The sequence below is a fragment of the Bos indicus genome, chromosome 18 (genome assembly GCF_029378745.1).
Source record: "Bos indicus isolate NIAB-ARS_2022 breed Sahiwal x Tharparkar chromosome 18, NIAB-ARS_B.indTharparkar_mat_pri_1.0, whole genome shotgun sequence".
In the NCBI taxonomy this organism is placed as follows: Eukaryota; Metazoa; Chordata; class Mammalia; order Artiodactyla; family Bovidae; genus Bos; species Bos indicus.
In genome coordinates, this window is record NC_091777.1 from 53806134 (window position 1) to 53824943 (window position 18810).

The window sequence follows — 18810 nt, forward strand, 5'->3', positions numbered from 1 at the left end:
TTTGTGACTTTGATGGAGACTTGGTAGGCCGCAGGGAGGCCAGGCCAGGGTAGAGGGTTAGAGAGTGAAGGTGGGGACCTCCCTGGTTGTCCAGTGGTTGAGACTTAACCTTCCAATGCAGGGGGCGGTTTCAATCCCTAGTTGAAGATCCCACATGCTTCATGACCAACAAACCAAAACAGAAACAGTATTGTGAGAAATTCAATAAAGACTTTAAGAATGGTCCACATCAAAAAAACCTTAAAAGTGTGAAGGTGAACATTGGCTTTCCCAGACAACTCAAGGCTGACTCAAGAGGACCTGTGGGCTGAGGGACAATTTCAGTTCTCATTTTGCAAAAGAAGTGGCCGGGGCTGAGAATTACAAACTGTTTGTAGTTTACAGAGTTCAGATCCTCACCCACAGCTGTGCTCCTAAGCCCGTGTCCTACCTCTTTCTAAAAATCACCTGTGCTGATCCAACAGATGGTTGACCAAAAAAGTAGTTCCTCCTGAGGCTTTTATTTGGCTGCAAGTTACAATGAAGTTTAGAAGGGGGGACTAACAGCCTCTTAGAAGTGTAATTGCCAGAAGTCAGAAAGGAAATTGACAGATATCAACAACTAGGGTAGTAAGAGGGTCTCAAATCAGAGAGTTCCTGTTTGTTCATTTCATGATGCCAAGCACTTAAAACTACAATGTATCTCCTTATCATCACAGCCATCTCAGAGGTAGGTGAAACCATCACCTCAGCGTTAGAAGAAACTGTTCAGTTCTATCCTGGGCCTCCAGGCCTCCCTGTAAGTCTTCTTGCTGAGTGGACCACACCCAGGCACTGGGCAGGGCTTTCCACTTGAATCTGGGGTCAGTATCATGAGCCCATTTTACAGATGAGGCTGCCGATGCTTGACAAGGTAATGCTTTCCCCACCTCCCATCTGTCCCTGAAAGGCAGCCTCCCCCAGCTTCACACTATGAAGGGCCCAAGAGGGGTCTTTGATGGGCACAACCAGTGAGCACTCTAGTGTATCAGCCTTCTGAGGAACTGTCCAACATTCTCATTTTTCAGATTAAGAAACTGAGCTTCAGAGAAGTCAATTGCTGAAGAGCACAGCTGGACATGTTCATTGCATGTGTCTAGGTATTTGTTTCTATTTATCCTGCCTATGATTCATTGCGTGTACCCACCTTTTTATCAGTCTGGAATTTGCAATCATTGTGTCTTGACATACTATCATCGCACCATTTCATTTTCTCTTCTGATTCTAGGATGCCAGTTAAATGTGTTAGACTTCCTCTATCCTCCATAACCGTTTACATTTTTTTCTTTTTGGTCTCTGTGCCACTTTTTCAGACCTTGCTCTAGCTGAATAACTCTTTCATTGTGTCTAATTTGTTTAGCCTAGTCACTGGTTTTTTACTTTTGGCTACTATATACCTTTGTGGGTTTTTTCCTTTCATTTTGGCTAGGCCATTATTCAGGTCTGGGTTCCCTGCATGTATTTCCAAGCTCTTTTTTTTCTTCTAATCTTGACTGATGGTTCCACCACCTGCAGCCTTTGTGGGTCTGTTTTTGCTCTGTGGCCACTGCAGCTGCTTTATTTCCATGTGTGTTTGGTTATTTGACTCTTACTGCTCATTGGTGGGGATTCTAGGTGTCAGCTCCTCCCACCAGAGGATTTTTTTGTTTCTGCTAGACATCTCAGTACCCTGGATCACAACAGGTGATGCAAAACTGGGTTGCAAACCCAAGCCAAGGGCCAGCCTGTGACCACAGATTCTCAGGGTTCATTTCCTCCTCCCCCCTCTTTCCTTACCTTCTCTGCAGTGTTCTGGGTCAGTCTTACCTGAGCTTGTAGTTTGGTGGGATCCCAGCTCCTATTAGATTCTTCACCTTGGGCAGGCTTTGACTTCTGCTGGCCTGTCCCAATAAGGCTACAAATTGGAAACCCAGGGTTGTTAACATCGGCAAATGCCCTCAGAGCAAAAGTGGCTTTAGGACCCCTATGGACCTTTTCCTTAAATTTTTGGCTTAGTATATCCATAACTGTGTTTTGTTGGCTATTTGAGGCTTTTCAGATTTTATTTTCTGTTTTCAGCAGGAGAGTCCAAATAACCTGGCCCTCTCTTTACAGGAATCCAAAATTCCACAAAACCAAGCCAAGTTATAAATCCAGGTGTCTTTGATTCTAAAATCTAAGTATTAAATAACTACTCTGACATATCCTCATCTCTGGAAATTTTGATTCCTTGGTAAGAATGTCAGAGACTGTTAGCCACTGCTCAATATCCATTTTCCCCTCTTCTGTTAGTTAATAATTAGCTGAATATCTTAAAACTTTTATTACAGGGATCTTTATGAGTTTCCGGTTGGGCATAATGCATCTGGCTAAGCGTCTGCATTCCCGTCTCCCGTGCAGTCCTTCCACGTGGCTAAAGTTGCGATCCATGAGCTGTGCACAGAAGCAGGGTGTAGTATTTCTGAGAGGAAGGAGACTCCCTTCCCCACAAAACAGTAATGGGTGGAGTTTCAGCAGCCATCTTGCACCATGAGGCTGAGGGCCAAAGGCAAAGAATAATGGAACAGTGGGCTTGAAGGAGTCTGGGCTCCCAGTGACTTCAGGGCCACCATACCTGCCCAACACTGAGTTTCTAAAGGAATAAAAGCTACCCTGTTTGAGTTCCTATTAATACTCTTTTGAGATTTTTGAATCCAAACTGACACAGATGAAGAGTCAAAAGTCATCTCAGTCCAAGGGAATTGGCTAAGGATTCTTTCAGCTTTTTCCATCTCACCATGAACTGGCCCATGACTTCCTTCTCTTCCAAACAGCTTCCCTTAACAACACACAAACCAGTCTGGGCCCAGCCTTATAAATATTGATTTTATAGAAAGGACCAATTCAAAATTGGTCAGATGCCACACGTTAGAAGCTTTCCAGAACCACAAGGATGAAAAAACAAAACCAAATTAAAAAAAAAAAAAAAAAAAAAAACCCAAACAACAAACAAAAGTACTCCAGATCAAACTGCCTGAAAGTCAAGGTCTTGGTTCACTAAAGGATTCTTTAAAAAAATATGTGGCTGGGGGATGGAGAGACCTCTAACACCTGAACAAGTACCCAGAGTGGAAGGAAAAAAAACAGATATTGAAACCCTTAGTCCCTGCCCACCGGCCCCCCTATGCTGTCCAGAGTTAGGCAAAGGGTTTCACAGCTTTTTTTGTGGGGTGGGGTGGGGGTGGGATGGGGTCATGGCAATAGCTTAAATATTGGAAGATAAGTTTTACACTTCAACTTTTGTTTTCCTCTTGGGGACCTAGAGAGACTGATAGCTTGAGGTTACGGAGAAAACTGATTTTTATTGTTTTAATGGGGAAAATGTCTAGAAATGGCAGGTGGCCATGAAAAGTGTCAAAATGTGATCTGTGATCTGATGGCCCCCAACTCCTAAAGAGGAGGTGAGCCCTGGTGTAGCAGGTTAGGAAGGGTACAAACGCTGGGTGCTGCGGCCTCTTGGGGGAAAAGAATAACTCCAGAAAGAACTGGGGGAGGGAATGCAAGGGGGCCAGAATGGGGGAACCCTTAAGTAGTACCAAAATTAGCTGCCGTCTGCTCCCTGCTAGTGGGTCCCTGGGGTACGGAGAGTGGCAGGGAGGGCATCGGGGCTGAATGGAGAGGAAATTGAGATGCTGATTAAAAAAAACACCCAACTTGAGGATCTGAAGAGTAGAAAACCAGTAGGGGTCAATTGGAGTGCTTTCTTGGTCACCCCCATGAACCCCATCTTAGTTCTGGAGGGGGATCCATGCTGCCTGGGTTGGGGGTATGGGCTGGTGACCCAGTCCTGACCCTCGGCTCCCAGGGGGAGGGGGTGGGGGTGGGCGTGGTGGGCTCTTCCCCACCCCCTCCCCCGGCTTCACCTCCCCTCCTCGCGGCCAGCCCGGCCCCCACCAGCGCCCGGCCCGTTGCAGGGCAGCACCCAGTTGTTATCATGCAGACCCAGGCGGCAGCCGGGGGTCTCACGATCGGCTCGGCGGCAGCACATCCAGTAGGAACGTCCGTAAGGCAGGTCGTGGTGGTAGGGCTTGGGGTGCCAGCGGCAGAGCGACACGTCGCCCTTCTCGTATCTCTTGCGGCACTGCTTGCAAGGGTCATCGCGGTAGAGTGGGTCGCGGCTCCAGCGCGAGTCTGTGGCCCGCACGCCGAATGCCTCAATGATGCCCTTGAAGTGGTGGCAGGTGCACTTGAGAGCCGCCAGGGCCCGCGTGGGCAGGAAGCTGAAGATCTTGACCAGCACGTGCTCTGGGAGCACCAGCATGTACTGCCGCGGCTCCAACAACCGCTGGATCTTGAAACGGATCTCCAGGAAGTCGTGGGACACGTGCCGGTACAGGCGGCACAGGGAGGTGTCGGCCGTCCCCTCGGCATCGTCCGGGCCTGGCGCTGTGGCCGGTGAGTCGGCTGGCGGGGGCTCGGGGGGCCCGTCCTGCCCCCGGGACTGGAGGAAAAAGAGCTGGCCTGGTGGGGGTGGCTCCTCGGGGCTGACAGTCAGGCACACCGTCTCCTCTTTCACGTTTTTGGTGCTGTCTTTGCCAAAGAAGATGCACTCGTCCACCACTCCTGTGACCACCACATCCACGTGGAAGCCTGACGCTCCGCAGTCCCGGGCAGGGGGTGGCGGGGGTGCCGGGGGAGTGTCCTCGGGCCTGGCGGGGGCGGGGGTCTCACCCTCACTGGCTTCGTCTGCCCTAGCCAGCAGGAACTCCACGTTGCTGGGGAGGGCGTCCCGAGAGGGGCTGATGAGCTGGTACAGGTCGCAGGTGATCTTGTCCTTGGCCCGGGCTCCGGGACCTGGGCTGCCAGGGTAGGCGCAACCTGGCCGGCCCCCGCTCCCGTTGGGTAAGCTGCCATCCGGTGCTCGGGACTCTCTGCCGTTGGAGATCCGGAAGGCGATGCGCACCTCCCCGGGGCCTGGCCCAGGCCGCTCCTCCTTGCGGAGACCCTTGGCCGGAGGGTTGTCCCGCTGGGCCTCAAAGTGGGCCACTGCCTCGGCTACACGGCTGCAGTCCCCGCCGCCAGACCTTCGTTCGGATCCCAGCCCCTTGCCAGGCCCACCCTGCTCAGCCGACACGAAGACCACAGGCGCTGGGGTGCTGGGGCGCGGGTAGCTCTGCAGGGCCAGGGCGGCCCGCTGTTCCACCAGGGCCACCATCTCGGCCACAGAGAGCAGGTCCACATCCTCCCCGGCGGAGGTTGGGGCCCCCTCTGCGGCAGGGGGCCCGTCCTGTCCCCCTGGGTCGGGCGGAGCCTTCGTAGACTCAAGACAGCGCCTCCTCCGCTTGGCCTTGGAGCTGTCACTGCCCCAGTGCCCCTTGACCTTCATGGAGCTGGCCCGACTGCCCCCACCACACTGGTGGGCCACAAAGAAGGCTACCTTCTCCTTTGTATTCCCCGGCTTGATCACATACCATGTGTCCAGCAGGACTCGACCCTCGTCGCCAGCAGCCGCTGCGGAAAGGAGCGGGGCAGGCTGGGAGGCGGGAGCATCGGAGGCCAAGACCGGGGGCGTGTTCTCAGAGTGGGCAGGGCCATGTTCTGGCTCCGCCCCACCGCCCGGCTCGGAGCAGGCTGAGGGCTTGAGGGTGGCAGAAGGGGGGCGTGGCTGGTTCTGGGAGTAGGTGCCAAAGGGCCGAGGGCACCAGAGCTGGAAGGGCAGAAGGCCACCTCGGTCCATTCTGGGGATGGTGGCAGACAGGCGGGGGTTCACCACATCGCAGGGCCTGGATGGTGGTGGGGGGCTCCACAGGTCACCTGGAGACACGGAAGAGGGGGTGGGGGAGCTGGGGAACAGCCAGCCCTGTCAGCTCCTCTCTGACCTCAACTTCTTCGGACCTGAGGAGACAGACCAGGCTATACCACTCAGATCCTGTTCCCGCCCCGCCCTGACCCAGATGAGCAAATGGAGGGCTGCAGAGAGGTTGGGACCTGCTTCTGTAATACCCAGAGTGTGACAGGAGCTGGCAGTTTGCTCCAACCCTCCACTGCCTGACTGGTTTTACTCACGATCTACAGGCCTTCCGCTGCCAGAACTTTAAACAGAATTTAAAGTACCAACTGATGGAAAGCTCCTCCTTCTTCTATTTGCTCACCCAGTAACAAGTTCCTGAAAAGACAATTCCCAGCCCTGCCCACAGCTATGGGAGCCTGAACCCATGGAGGAAGGAACAAGGTGGGCTGGGCAGGGGAAGATTGGAGGCAGGAGGCAGAGAGGTCCTTAAGAGTGGAGCTCTTCACTCGGTTCCGGTTGTGAGGCTCTTTGGGGATCTATTATGGCTGTGGATCCTCACCCAGGAAAATGCACCACACTTGCCCCAAGACTGCAGGTAATTCCTTTAAGCAGAAACGTAGACCCCTGGCATGAGAAGGGCTTTCTAGTCTAGCTTCTTCAAGTTGCTCCCAACTTGCTGAATTTGAGGCTTAGAGTGGGGAAGGTTTATATATTGCAAAACCAGGCCCTCAAACTTGGCTTCCAGATTTCTCAATTTAGGGCTTGTAATAGTGACCATTTTATTTTGCAATGACTTTGTGTGCATGACCTAATCTGGAGGCAGTCTTGCTAATGAGCCTGACCCAACTATGTTCTACTGCAGAACTAACAGTCTCAAATCCTCAGTCTTTCCCTGGGCCATCTCCCTCCAGATATCTTGAAACCAAGACACTCTTCAAATGTCAAAACTTCCACATGCTTACAGACCAGTGAAAGTAGTTTGTTGACTCCTGGTTGTACTATTTTGAGCCACGGGCCAAATCCAGCCCATTGCCTGTCTCTGCAAATAAAATTTTATCGAAACATGTTCCTTTGTTCATGACTACTTTTATGCTACCACAGCAGAGTTGAGTAGAGGTGACAGAGAACATATGGCCTGCAAAGCCTAAAATACTCATTATCTGGCCCTTTATGGAAAAAGTTTGCTGACCTCTGCAGTATATATGGTTCCTCTAAATTCAGGCAATACCACAGACACCACTAAATCACCATTTATTTCATGGCCCTATAGCTTTAAGATCTAGACAGCCTGCAAGCACCTCCAAGCACTCACAGACACCAGTCTTAATCCTAAGAATCCTTGCCCCCCATAATTCCCAATCCCACCTACTACTCCTAACACAGCCCCTGCTGAAATCTCTTTCTTGCTTAAAACAAAAACAAAAACAAAAAAACAAAAAAACCACACAGCCCCTAAAACCTACAGATGGCTAAGTTTACCAACAACCAACACATCTAAAATGTCCAGGAACAGGGTTTCCTTGGTGGCTTGATGGTAAAGAATGTAGAATCTACCTGCCAATGCAGGAGACACGGGTTTGATTTCTGATCTGAGACGATCCCCCATGTCTCGGAACAAGGAAGCCTATGCACCACAACTTTGAGCCTGTGCTCCAGAGCCAGAGAGCCACAACTACTGAGTCCATGTGCCCTGGAGCCTGTGCACCGCAGCAAGAGTGGCCCCTGCTTGCTGCAACCGGAGAAGGGCCTGCACAGTGATGATGACCCAGCACAGCCAAAAGTAAATAAACAAAATTATAAATAAATAAAATGTCCAGGAATAGAAACTACCACAGCAAAAGCCACTCATTCTCTACAGATGCAAATATATCCTAACCCAAAACATCCAGACCCTCTCAAAATCTTCAACTTCCAAACCTAAAAATATCCCCTCCAGCTCAGAAAGCCTCAATCTCAATGTAGACCCACACAAATCCCATGCCTACCAAGAACTCCAACACACACAGCAATTTCCCAACCTCACAGATGACCCAAAAGACCAGTTTCCTGAAACTCTATTCTTAGCTCAAACTCTCTCTAAACCTCCTAATCCCACAAAAGGCCCCCCGACCGCAAAACTTAACTAAAACATCAATGCTCCCTCACACATAAAACTAATACCAAACCATTTATTTCTCAAAGTCAAAAGAACCTCCAAAATACTCCCAAAGAAACCTCACAAAATGTTAATATGCAGACATGAGCTTACTGGGTACTGTTTTAACAACTCCTGCTAATCCTCACTCCTCCCTAGGAAGCAGGGAGTGTTATTTGTCCGAGTCCAGATGAGGGGCAGAAAGGTTAAGTCCCTGTCCGGACCCAGACAGGGAGGAAGTCGGGAGAGCCGAAAGCGCATGCATTCTGGGTCCAGACATGGGACTCTCTGCTTCTAAGTCTCTCCGTGGCTCCCCAAATCCTCTATCCATCAAACACCCAAACCACATGGGCGATTCCCTACAATACATTCGAATCTTCCACAGTACACAGTACATGGGAACCCAAACTCAAATCCCAAGGCGCCACCTAAACTCAAGAGAATCCCAAAGTATCCCCATACCCACGAAAAATGTCCCCACTCCCTCCTATTACAGCTTCCCTGGAATTCACCAACCTCTAAGGCTACTCTCGAAACCTAGACACGCCCCCTCAAAGCGCCCCACCGGCGCGCCGCACCCACTGTGGGGAGAAGGCGGCACCCACGCATGCGCAAGAGAAGAGGGCCCCGCCCCCTCGCTCCTTCCCTCCAGCTGTCTTGCCTGCCCGGCACCCATCTGGTTTCCCTCCGCCCCTTTGTTGACAGACGTGCGCGTGATGGCCCCAGCCAATGAGCGGCGGCCATTCGGAGCCATGCCCATATAAGGCAGGCCTTGGCGAAGGGGCCCAACTTCGAAAGAGGGTGGAGTAGGCGAGAGGTGATGAACGGGGTGTGGAAACAGTCAAGTGCAAGAGAGTGTGGAACAATTCCTAATTTCCTGCTAAACGGAAGAACGAGGCCAGGACCCAAGCCATGACAATCAAGGAAAGGTTTATTACGACGTTTCCTCTAAACAGGAGCCCTGATTGACAGCTGAGATTTAAAGGGCCAAGCAGTTCAGGGATTGAGACTCCAGGTCCGGAGGAAAGGAAGGGCGCAGAAAGATCTGAAAAGTGCCTAGCTTTGGTAGGGAAACCTGGAGGGAGAGATTTCCCGCGGGGGAAACGGAGCAGCAGGATCACCTCACCCTGAAAAACAAATGGGCAGAACCCTCGTCGTCGGCATCAAGTCCAAGCCTCTGGGCCTGGCATTCGAGGCTCAGGCCGTGTGGCCAAAAGGACCTCTCAGGCCAGCCCTTCTAAACAGGCGCCGCAAATAGCACAAGAAAATAATATGAAATACTTTAATAATTTTTTTTTAATATTGGCTACCTGTTAAAATGAGACTATTTAGGATATAAATGAGTTAAAATGTTTAAAATTGACTTCATCTCTTTTGATTTAAATGTGGCTACTAGAAGATTTTAAATTACATGTAAGGTTCACCTTGTTTCTATTGAACAGCACTTTCAGTGCCAGGCTGGCTCAAGAGACACTCCACTGCAGGCATCTGTCCATTCCCACCACCCTGTCTTGCTACCAGCCATCCTGCACATCAGAGCCAGAAGGGTATTCTCGAAATATAAACCTGACCTTGTCCCTACCCTGCTCAGAACCTACCATGACTCCCCAGTGCCCCTGGGGAAAAGCCCAGATACTCTACAACTCTAGCCTCATCCTTCCCCACTTTCCCATGCCCCCAGTGGACCCAGGTAAGCACCAGCTCTGGCCTAACTATAGAATAGTTAGAATACTGAGGCCTTCTCTGATCCTCAGGAGTGGTTATCTCCATTGTATAGATGAAGAAACTGAGGCAGGTCAGGTTGCCTAACTAGCTCAAGGTCACACATAACTGGTGGGACTTAGAGCAGGGATGGGAACCCAGGGAATCTGATTTTAGATTGCTGTGCTCTATTTAATTATATATTCTCTGGGGTTTCAGCTCAGCCATCCTCTCCTCCAGGAAGCTAACCCCCTAAGGGTGGGTCAGACTCCACCTCTGGGGTCCGACACTGGCCTCCTTGCTGGATATTCCTCAGAGTCACCAGGCCCTTTCCTCCTATGTTACCTCTGATTGGCATGCTTTCCCCCCAGAAAAGAAAGAGCGAGCCCACATGGCTCTATCCCTTCTACCATTTGGGTCTTAGCTCAAATGTAACTTTCATGGGCCTGTATCTTTAACCAGGAGGCCTTCCCTGAGCTCCCTTTCTAGAAACCTTCCACCTGCCCAGAGAGGTCCTCTGGGTTCCCCAAACCTAGCTCTGTCCATTGTCACTATCAAGGGATGGATCATCTGCTCCACTGAATAGTGAACCCATGGGAGGAAAGGTCAGAGTTATCATGGTCATCATGGTGACCCCAGCAACGCTGCCCAGCACAGCCGGAATGGATCAAAGTTCCCTGCCCTAAGGCTCCATGTCTCAAAAGCCTGGAGGCCTGGCAGTGTAAACTCTCTTTTACACCCAAATATTCTATTTGTGTCAGAGGTTACTAGGGCAGAATTCTCTAACTTCCCAAACACTGGGCTCCGAACAAGGCCATACCCTAAGGCAATGCTCCGTGAAGATCCTCTTATTGAAAAACATCTGGAGCCAAACAGACTGAAAATCAAAAGATGGAAAAAGACTGACCAGGCAAATAAGAACCAAGAGTCAAGTAGAGAGGCTTCCCTGGTGGCTCAGTGGTAAAGAATCGGCTTGCCAATTCAGGAGACACGGGTTCGATCCCTGATCTGGGAAGACCCCACATGCTGTGGAGCAACTAAGCCCGCGTGGGCCACAAGTATAGAGCCTGTGCTCTAGAGCCGGGAAGCCGGCACTACTGAGCCCATGTGCCTTACAGGGCTGCGCTCTGCAACAAGAGAAGCCACTGCAATGAGAAGCCCGTGCACCACAACCAGAGAGTAGCTCCCGCTTGCTGAAATTAGGGAAAAGCCCATGCAGCAACAAAGACCCAGCACAGCCAAAGAAAAAAAGTCAAGTAGAGAAGTGACAGTGCTGATTTAAAAAAAACAGTTAACAACGGACAAAAGAAAAAAGGGATGATTAGGGACAAAGAATGTGACAAAACAGACTGACCCATCATACACAAAAGTTTGCAACATACATGCTCCTAATACTATGGCCTCAAAACAGACAAGGCACAAAGCAACAAAATGCCAGCTTGACAAGTCCACCACTGTAGTGGGAAACCTTAATGTATCTCTTCATAAGACAGTGGTTGAAAAGAGAAAAATCAGTAAGGACCTGAACCACACAATCAGCACTCTTGCTGGAATACCCCCAATTAGAGAATCCAGCTTTATGTCCCTCATCTGACATTCTGAGGTCCTCCTGTGTGCTGGCCCTGGGTTGGGTGCTGGAGATACAGAGATGACACTGAGATCACCAGAAAGAGCTCATGGGAAAGGGGGCAGGCATCCAAAGAAACAGTCATGGCCAAATGAATGTATTACAGAGGAAATGATGATCACAACAGCAGTTAACACTGGAGCCCTCAGGGTGAGCCAGGCTTTGTTCTGAGTGCTTTATAAATATTAACTCATTTAATTCTCACATCATTTTACTACTTTTAAATCTCATTTCAGATGTTAGAAAGTGGGGGCATGGAATGGCTAAGTAATTGCTGTCGGACACAGCTTTGTGGCCAAGCTTTGAATCAGAGTCTGGCTGACTCCAGAGTGCAAGCAGCTCCTTCATGGAGTATACGGAGCGATTTTCCTGGATCATCTTGTTCTGTCTGCAAAGCCTTTGCACTCTCTGTTCCTTCTGCCTGGAATACTCTTCCCCAGGTATCCAGAGGGCTCACCCCGCTCCTCAGATCACCTTCATGAGACCTTTCTTTTTAAATTTATTTTATTGAAGTAGTGTCAACTGGGGCTCCCCAGGTGGTGCTAGTGGTAAAGGACCCGCCTGCCAATGCAGGAGACGTAGGAGATTCTGGAGACTCCAGTTCAATCCCTGGGTCGGGAAGATCCCCTGCAGGAGGGCATGGCATCCCACTCCAGTATTCTTGCCTGGAGAATCTCATGGACAGAGGAGCCTGGCAGGGTATAGTCCATAGGGTCGCCAAGAGTAGGACATGACTGAAGTGACTTAGCACGCATAGTTGATATACAATGTCATGTTAATTTCTACTATACAACAAGGTGATCCAGTGATATATATATGTATATATACATTCTTTTCCATAATAGTTTATCATAGGATATTGAATATAGTTCCCTGTGCTATACAGTAGGATCCTGTTGTTCCTGAGAACATCTTGATTGAAAACTGCAGTCCCCGCCACAGATAGACATACACACTCTCCCTGATTTATTTTTCTCTTTAGCATGCATTACTATCTACTATACTATAAACTTTATTATTGTCAGCTCCCCTCACTAAAATGAAGACTCCCCCAGACTGGTATTTTTTGCCTAGTTTTTTCTTCCCCACCTCTGCATCCCCAGCTTTTAGAATAGCACCAAGTGGTTGGCTACTATGAGTGTGGTCCTCAGAGCAGCAGCTGCAGCTGGAAGTGTATTAGAAATGTAATCTTGGGCTCTCCCCTACACCTGCTGAATCAGAAAGTACATGTCAACAAGATCTCTGGGGGATCACACGATTAAGTTGGAGAATCTACGCCCAGGCACATTGCAGGTGTACAGCACTTATTGGTTGGAACAAACCCCTAACACTGCCTTACTGTCCGCCTTCTGCACAGATGCTCCTGGGGGCCTCTTGTGAAACATGAGCTGGTCCAGCCAAGTCCAGTGGTGGCAATCCTGCTCCCAGGACCAAGGCAGGAGGCCACCTCCTCCAGGAGCCGTGGTGGTGCCCTCCTGAGACCTCCTCTGGCCACATCTGTCATCTGTCCCGGCTGAGTGACAATGACCTGGCTTCGGGCCTCTCTCTCTCCCCTCCATCCTCTGGGTTTCTGGAAGGCTGGATTCTCTCCCCAAAGGCACAGCTGCTCCAGCCTCCGCACTCGGCTCCCTGGCCTGGTTTAGTTCTTCTGGCTCCATCCTTCTCATGGTAGCCAGAAAGATCTTCCTAAACACCAATCAGACCACAGAACTCCCCTGTTTAAAAATCCTTCCGTGAGAGGTGCAAGTTGGCAAAACAAAATGAAAGAACCAACAGGACAGGCACAGGAACCCTTTCTCGGGAAGCTGCCAAAGGATTTGCTTCACAGAAGTAAAGGAGAAAACCAAGAAAAAGGAACCTATGAGATCAAGGAGATAAGATCTAGCTCAGAAGAAAGACAAAAGGAAGGACTCCACAGATGACGATAAAGGGAGCTCCGGGGACAGCTGTGTAGCAGGTTAAGGGAGAACCTGCTTCCATAAATGCACAGAGAAAGGAAAAAGGCTGCTAATTAACAAGCTAAGCCTTGGACTTAAGAAGCTGGAAACAGGAATCCCTGGCAGTCCAGTGGTTAGGACTCTGTGCTTTCACTGCCAAGGACTTGGGTTCAATCTCCGGTCAGGGAACGAAGATCTTGCAAGTTGGAGAGGTCAGGGTCATGCCAGGACAGGGCTGGGCACAGAGTGGTGCCCAGGGAGCGTACCTGCCCATTACTACAACAGGCATGGGTGGCAGGACCCTCATGGCACTGCTCCTGGTCTTATTCCTTCAATTCTCCACTCTCTCCACCCTGTCACCCCCGCTACAACTGTGTCCACAATCCTGATCCATCCATGCCCCTTTATTGGTTTTTTTGGACTCTGGGTCTGCTGGTCTCTCTTCTCCTCTTAAGCTTTTCTTTCTAATAGCTGGTCAGAATCATACAAATCCTCAGCATCTAGAGATCCAGGCCACAGACAGAATCCAGGCAGGGCTTCAGAGTACCCCAGCTTTCTCACTTTTAGGGCTGTGACTACAGGCAGGGTCCTTATCCCTCTATGCCTCAGTTTCCCCCATCGTAAAATACAGATAGTAACAGTACCCACCCATGGGTTGGCTGCTGATTCATTGAGATCAAATCAGTAGAGCGCTCAATGCCAGTGAGGCACCAAGGACAGCTTCAATATGAAGGGACCAGGATTATTAAGAAAAGGTGAGACATGGACTTCCCCGGCGGCTAGTAGTTAAAGACTTCTCCTTACAGTGCAGGGGGTGAGGATTATATCCCTGATTGGGGAGCTAAGATTCCATATGCCTGGGGGCCAAAAAATCAAAACATAAAGCAGAAACAATACTGTAATAAAATCAATAAAGTCTTTAAAAATGGTTCACATAAAAACAAGGTTTTAAAAAAATAAAAGGAAAGTAAGAAAAGGTAAGACAGGGAATTCCCTGGTGGTCCAGTGGTTAGGACTCTGAGCTTCCACTGCAGAAGGCAGGGGTTTGATCCCTGGTCGGGGAACTAAGATCCCATCAGCATGGCAAAAAAAAAATAGGGACCACTCAAGAGTCTGACAACCACTTGATGGTTATACTTGATAAACCACTTCCCTGTTTATTTTACATTCTGAAATTAAACCGGTCCTATTCCCCCCCAATAATCAAAACATGGCCATTACTTTGTTACTGTCTGGTACTGGGTCTCACCTAGTAATTAAACAGCATTTGCAGAGCAGTTACTATGTGTCAGACACTGTTCTGGGCATCAGGGACATGCGGGACACAGGAGACAGAAATCCTTGTCCTCATGGATTGGAGACAGGGTAAATCTCACAGTGCTACAGGAAAACAAATATAGTAAGTGAAAGGACTCAAGAGTGTAAGGTGGGGATTATAATGTTAACCGAGGGGTCAGGAGCAGGTGACAAGCCAAGTCTTTTAGAAAACCTGGGGACTTCCCTGGTAGTCCAGTGGTTAAAAATCCCCCCTCTTACGCAGGGGGACTCAGGTTCGATCTTTGGTCAGGAAACTAAGATCCTACATGTCACAGGGCAACTAAGCCCGAGTGCCTCAAACACTGAGCCTGTGTGCTCTGGAGCCCATGTGCCACCACTAAGACCTGACACCACCAAATACATACATAAATATCAAAAAAAAGAAAAGAAAACTTGTGCTTTTAGGAATAATGCAGCTTTACCAGAGTTGCTAGCAATAGTAAAGAAAAAAAAACCTATATATATATACATATATAATATATCATTCTGCATGAGTAAGCAGTTCATGTGGTCACAAAGAGTCAAACACGACTAAACGATTGAATAACAACAAAGCTTCAGATAAACCCAGGTTGGAAACACATTTAAGATTTGAGGAAAAGGCAAAGTAACTTGGAAAGCAAACACATTTTTTAAGACAAACAAATAAAGGAAGGAGGCAGGGGAAGCACTGCATCACCAGGGGGCGCCCAGATGTGACAATTGGGTACAAGGAGGAGAGGCTGGCAACTTTTCCCTAAACCAACGGGGTTCCAGATCATTCATTGCGACCTGGAAACAAAATGTTAAAAATCCAAGAAAGCTGGGAAAGATTGAAGGCAGGAGGAGAAAGGGATGACAGAGGATGAGATGGTTGGATGGCATCACCGACTTGATGGGCATGAGTTTGAGCAAGCTCCGGGAGTTGGTGATGGACAGGGAAGCCTGGGGTGCTGCAGTCCGTGGGGTCGCAAAGAGCCGGACACCAATGAGCAGTGACTGAACTGAACTGAACTGAAGGACAAACAGGCAAAACTGGCATGAGGGGCTGAAAATGAATCAGGAGAAGAGTAACCCACACCAGAAAAAGGAGCACAGACGCCACCAGAGATGCAAAACTGCCCCAGTGTTGTGACAGCCACAAGCGCCCCAAGGGGAGGGTGGCAACCTGTACCTGGGACAGGTGCCGGCAAATAGTAGGTGCTCTGTCAACACGGTGGATGATTCAAGGGATGAACCTCCATTTTCCAGAAGAGGAAACTGAGGTCCTGGGGGGTTAAATGCCTTGCCCAAAGTCACAGAGCAGGGGGGTGATGGAACCAGGATTCAAATCTTGGTGTTATGGTTCTGGAGCACATGCTCAATAAATTTTTCTGGAAAGAATAAAATTAATAAAAATGCATCACACTTACAAAGAACTTAATATGCACTAGGCATATGATACATGAGATCTCATGAACTGCTGACAAGAGTTTCATGGTTGGAATGTGGCCCATTTTACATATGAGAAAACGGAGGCCCAGAGTAGGCAAGCAACTTGGCCAAGGACACACAGCAGCAGAGGTGGGGATGGGAACGTGGGCCTACGGGACGGGACGCTGATGCTTTTAACCATAAGCTTTCCTATTAGAGCCAATTTAGGGGATAAACTCCGGAAGCCTGTAACAAATGAACCAAACTGTTTTAAAATTACTTACAAGTTGCGAGGTCCCAATGACTAAAAAGTCGGGAGAGAAAAAAAACACAGTTGTTAGAAATATCTCCTATTCACTGAAATACCTGGAGTTGGGCCAGGCTGGGCATTGGTGAGTGAATTATTTATATTTGGCTGGGGCTAGGAATGGGAATGGGAACAGATTGAGTTTCTGAGCACCCCCTCAGGGAGTCAGGCCTGGGCTTAGGTGCCAGGGACAGAGGGTGGGGAACTAGAAGAGTCAGGACACAGGAGCAACCTGGGAGAGAAAGGAAAAGGCAGTCTGGCTGGTGTCTCCCTCACCAGTCTTTCTCTACCGCCCTCTCTCAGGTCTGCGTTTCCCGTTCAAAAAAATGACAACTCACATGCATCAAGCACTTATTCAAGCACTTTCTATGCTTACCTCCCTGAAATCTCTAACCTTCCTAGGGTTACTGACCCCATTTTATGATTGAGGAGAGGCCGAAAGACTTGCCCAAGGGCACAGAGAAGGTAAGTGGCAGAACTGAAGACTGGTTCAGACTTCCCTGGTGGTCTGCTTGTTAAGACTCTGGTCTTCTGATGCAAGGGCACAGGTTCGATCCCTGCTCCAGGAAGATCCCACACGTGGTGGAACAACTAAGCCTGTGTGCCACAACTACTGAAGGTGGTGCACCTTACAGCCCATGCTCTGCAACGAGAGAAGCCACTGCAATGAGAAGCCCAGGCACTGCAACTAGAAAGGAGCCTTTGCTCACCGAAACTAGAGAAAGCCCGTGGGCAGCAATGAAGACCCAGCACAGTCAGAAGTAAATAAATAAACAAATCTTAAAAAAAAAAACAACAACAAAAAAAACCTGAAGATGGCTTCAGTTCTCACTCTGCCCTACTCATGACATTGAACCTCAGTACAGGAGCACAGATGCTAAGTCAGGATGCCTAGGTTGGAATCCCACGTCTACCATTTAATGCTGGATGACCTTGGGAAAGTTGCTGAACCTCTCTGTGCCTCTGGTTCCTTACTGTAGAACAGAGCTAATAACAGCACCTACAACTTTGGGGTGTCGTCAGAATTAAAGGAGTTAGCACATACAAATAGCTAAGAACAAGGCCAGGCACTTCCTAAAAAATAAGTGTTAACTGGAATTGGAATGGCTGTGGGGAAACCCTCTCCCTGCCCCCGCATGTTTCTGACCTGGGATGTGCCCAGATCAGTGCCACGTTTTGAGAAAACACCCCTGGGGCTCCACTGAAAAGGAGGGAATCCATTAGCACCTGTGACCAAGTCACATTCCTGGGGTGGGGAACTTCCCACCAACTGCTCTGAGACTAAGGACTTACCCTGAGCCAGGAGGACGATCTTATGAAGACTCCTCTCTTCTCAGTGGCATGTTGTTCCCACAATAGATAAGGGCACTGAGTTTCAGAGACAGGACACTTGCCCAGATCATAAAGGAGTGAAGAAAAGATCTGAATGCCGGACTGCCCATACACATAAACCACCACACTTTTCTAAATCCCACTGGAGAAATAAGAGTGCAGGAGTCGTCTCTATGGCCTCTTCTGGCCATATTACCCTATGTGGCTGTCCGGTTTATCGGGAGTTTCTGGCTGGACTAAGCAAACTATCGCTACAGGCAGGCCCCTAATCTCTTGCTCCCCACCGTACCCACAGTCCTGGATCCTAACCTAAACACCACTCTACCACTGATTTCTTTCTTTCACCATCTCAGCTTGCCCTCCTGCCCACAATCCGATCCAGAGGCTCCAACCCACCGCTTTCAGAACTGGCCTCTCCCTCGGAGCCTCCAGACCCTCTCATTCATCTAGCACTGACTCCCATGCCTTTCCACATCCTCCCGGCTAAAACCCTCGAAATTGCCCCCTTCTGGGCCTCTGCCTGGACGCCAACTCCCTTCTCCAACTCGGGACTCCTTTCCCCAACTCTGAGCTTCCTTACAATCAATCCCAAAGCTCGAGTCTCTCCCCACCTTCAAGACCCATCCCCAGCCCCCATTCTACAATTCCCTCCGGCTCCCGTCTCCCAATCCCCTCCCCCAAGCGATCTCCCCCTCATCCAGCCCCTTCTTTAGCCCCTGCCTCTTCCCTCTCGCTACCGGGTCCCGAATTCCCGCACGGGTTCTCAAGCGCCCCCGGCCCCGGTTCGAGGTTCTCACCATCACCCCGCGCTGCAGCTCCCTCGGCTACGCGGGTTTCCCCCACTCGCTCCTCTCTAGCCTCCCCTTCCGGGTTCCCGCCCCGAAGCCCGCTGGGAATTGGAGTCCGGGAGGCCCAGGACTACATCTCCCAATAGGCAGCACGGTTAGGCGCGGAGGCGGGGAAGGTAGCAAACTGGGCGGGCTGAGGAAAAGACTGACTCCAACTCCCAGGAGGCAGAGAGGGCGCCTGACAGCGCAGGCGCACAGAGCGCCCCCTCCCGGCGCGCTGGGAGATGCAGTCCAGCCTCCTCCATTTTGGCCCGGGGCCCTTGGAAAAGAAATTGAGAAAATTGTAAAGGGGCGTTTGTGAGGGGTGGAAAGAGCAAGTTTACCGATTCCCTTAAACTGATTAACATAATAATTAACAGTGCCTCGTATTTTCTCAAACACTTTCCCATCTATTTTTACCGCTGGTTTTCTTACCACTAATTTACAAATAAGGAAGTTAGCCTTAAAC

The 18810-nt window shown here is 49.8% G+C and overlaps 1 protein-coding gene across 8 annotated transcripts; it reads right to left on the minus strand.

The window, feature by feature from the left end:
• Positions 1–190: 190 nt before the first annotated feature.
• Positions 191–18383, minus strand: FBXO46 (F-box protein 46). Of its 8 annotated transcripts, none has more exons than XM_070771283.1 (3): positions 18312–18383; positions 17476–17571; positions 191–5790 (listed from the first exon to the last, which is right to left on the minus strand). In XM_070771283.1, exon 3 carries the CDS (start codon positions 5711–5713, stop codon positions 3896–3898), a length of 1818 nt encoding a protein of 605 aa, XP_070627384.1. In that variant the 5' UTR covers positions 5714–5790; positions 17476–17571; positions 18312–18383; the 3' UTR covers positions 191–3895. The 8 variants fall into 8 exon arrangements, 5 of the variants coding, with proteins under 5 accessions (XP_070627384.1, XP_070627381.1, XP_070627382.1 ...); XM_070771280.1 differs by having other exon boundaries at positions 191–5871; XM_070771281.1 differs by having other exon boundaries at positions 191–5871; positions 17476–17656; positions 18312–18352.
• Positions 18384–18810: the final 427 nt, after the last annotated feature.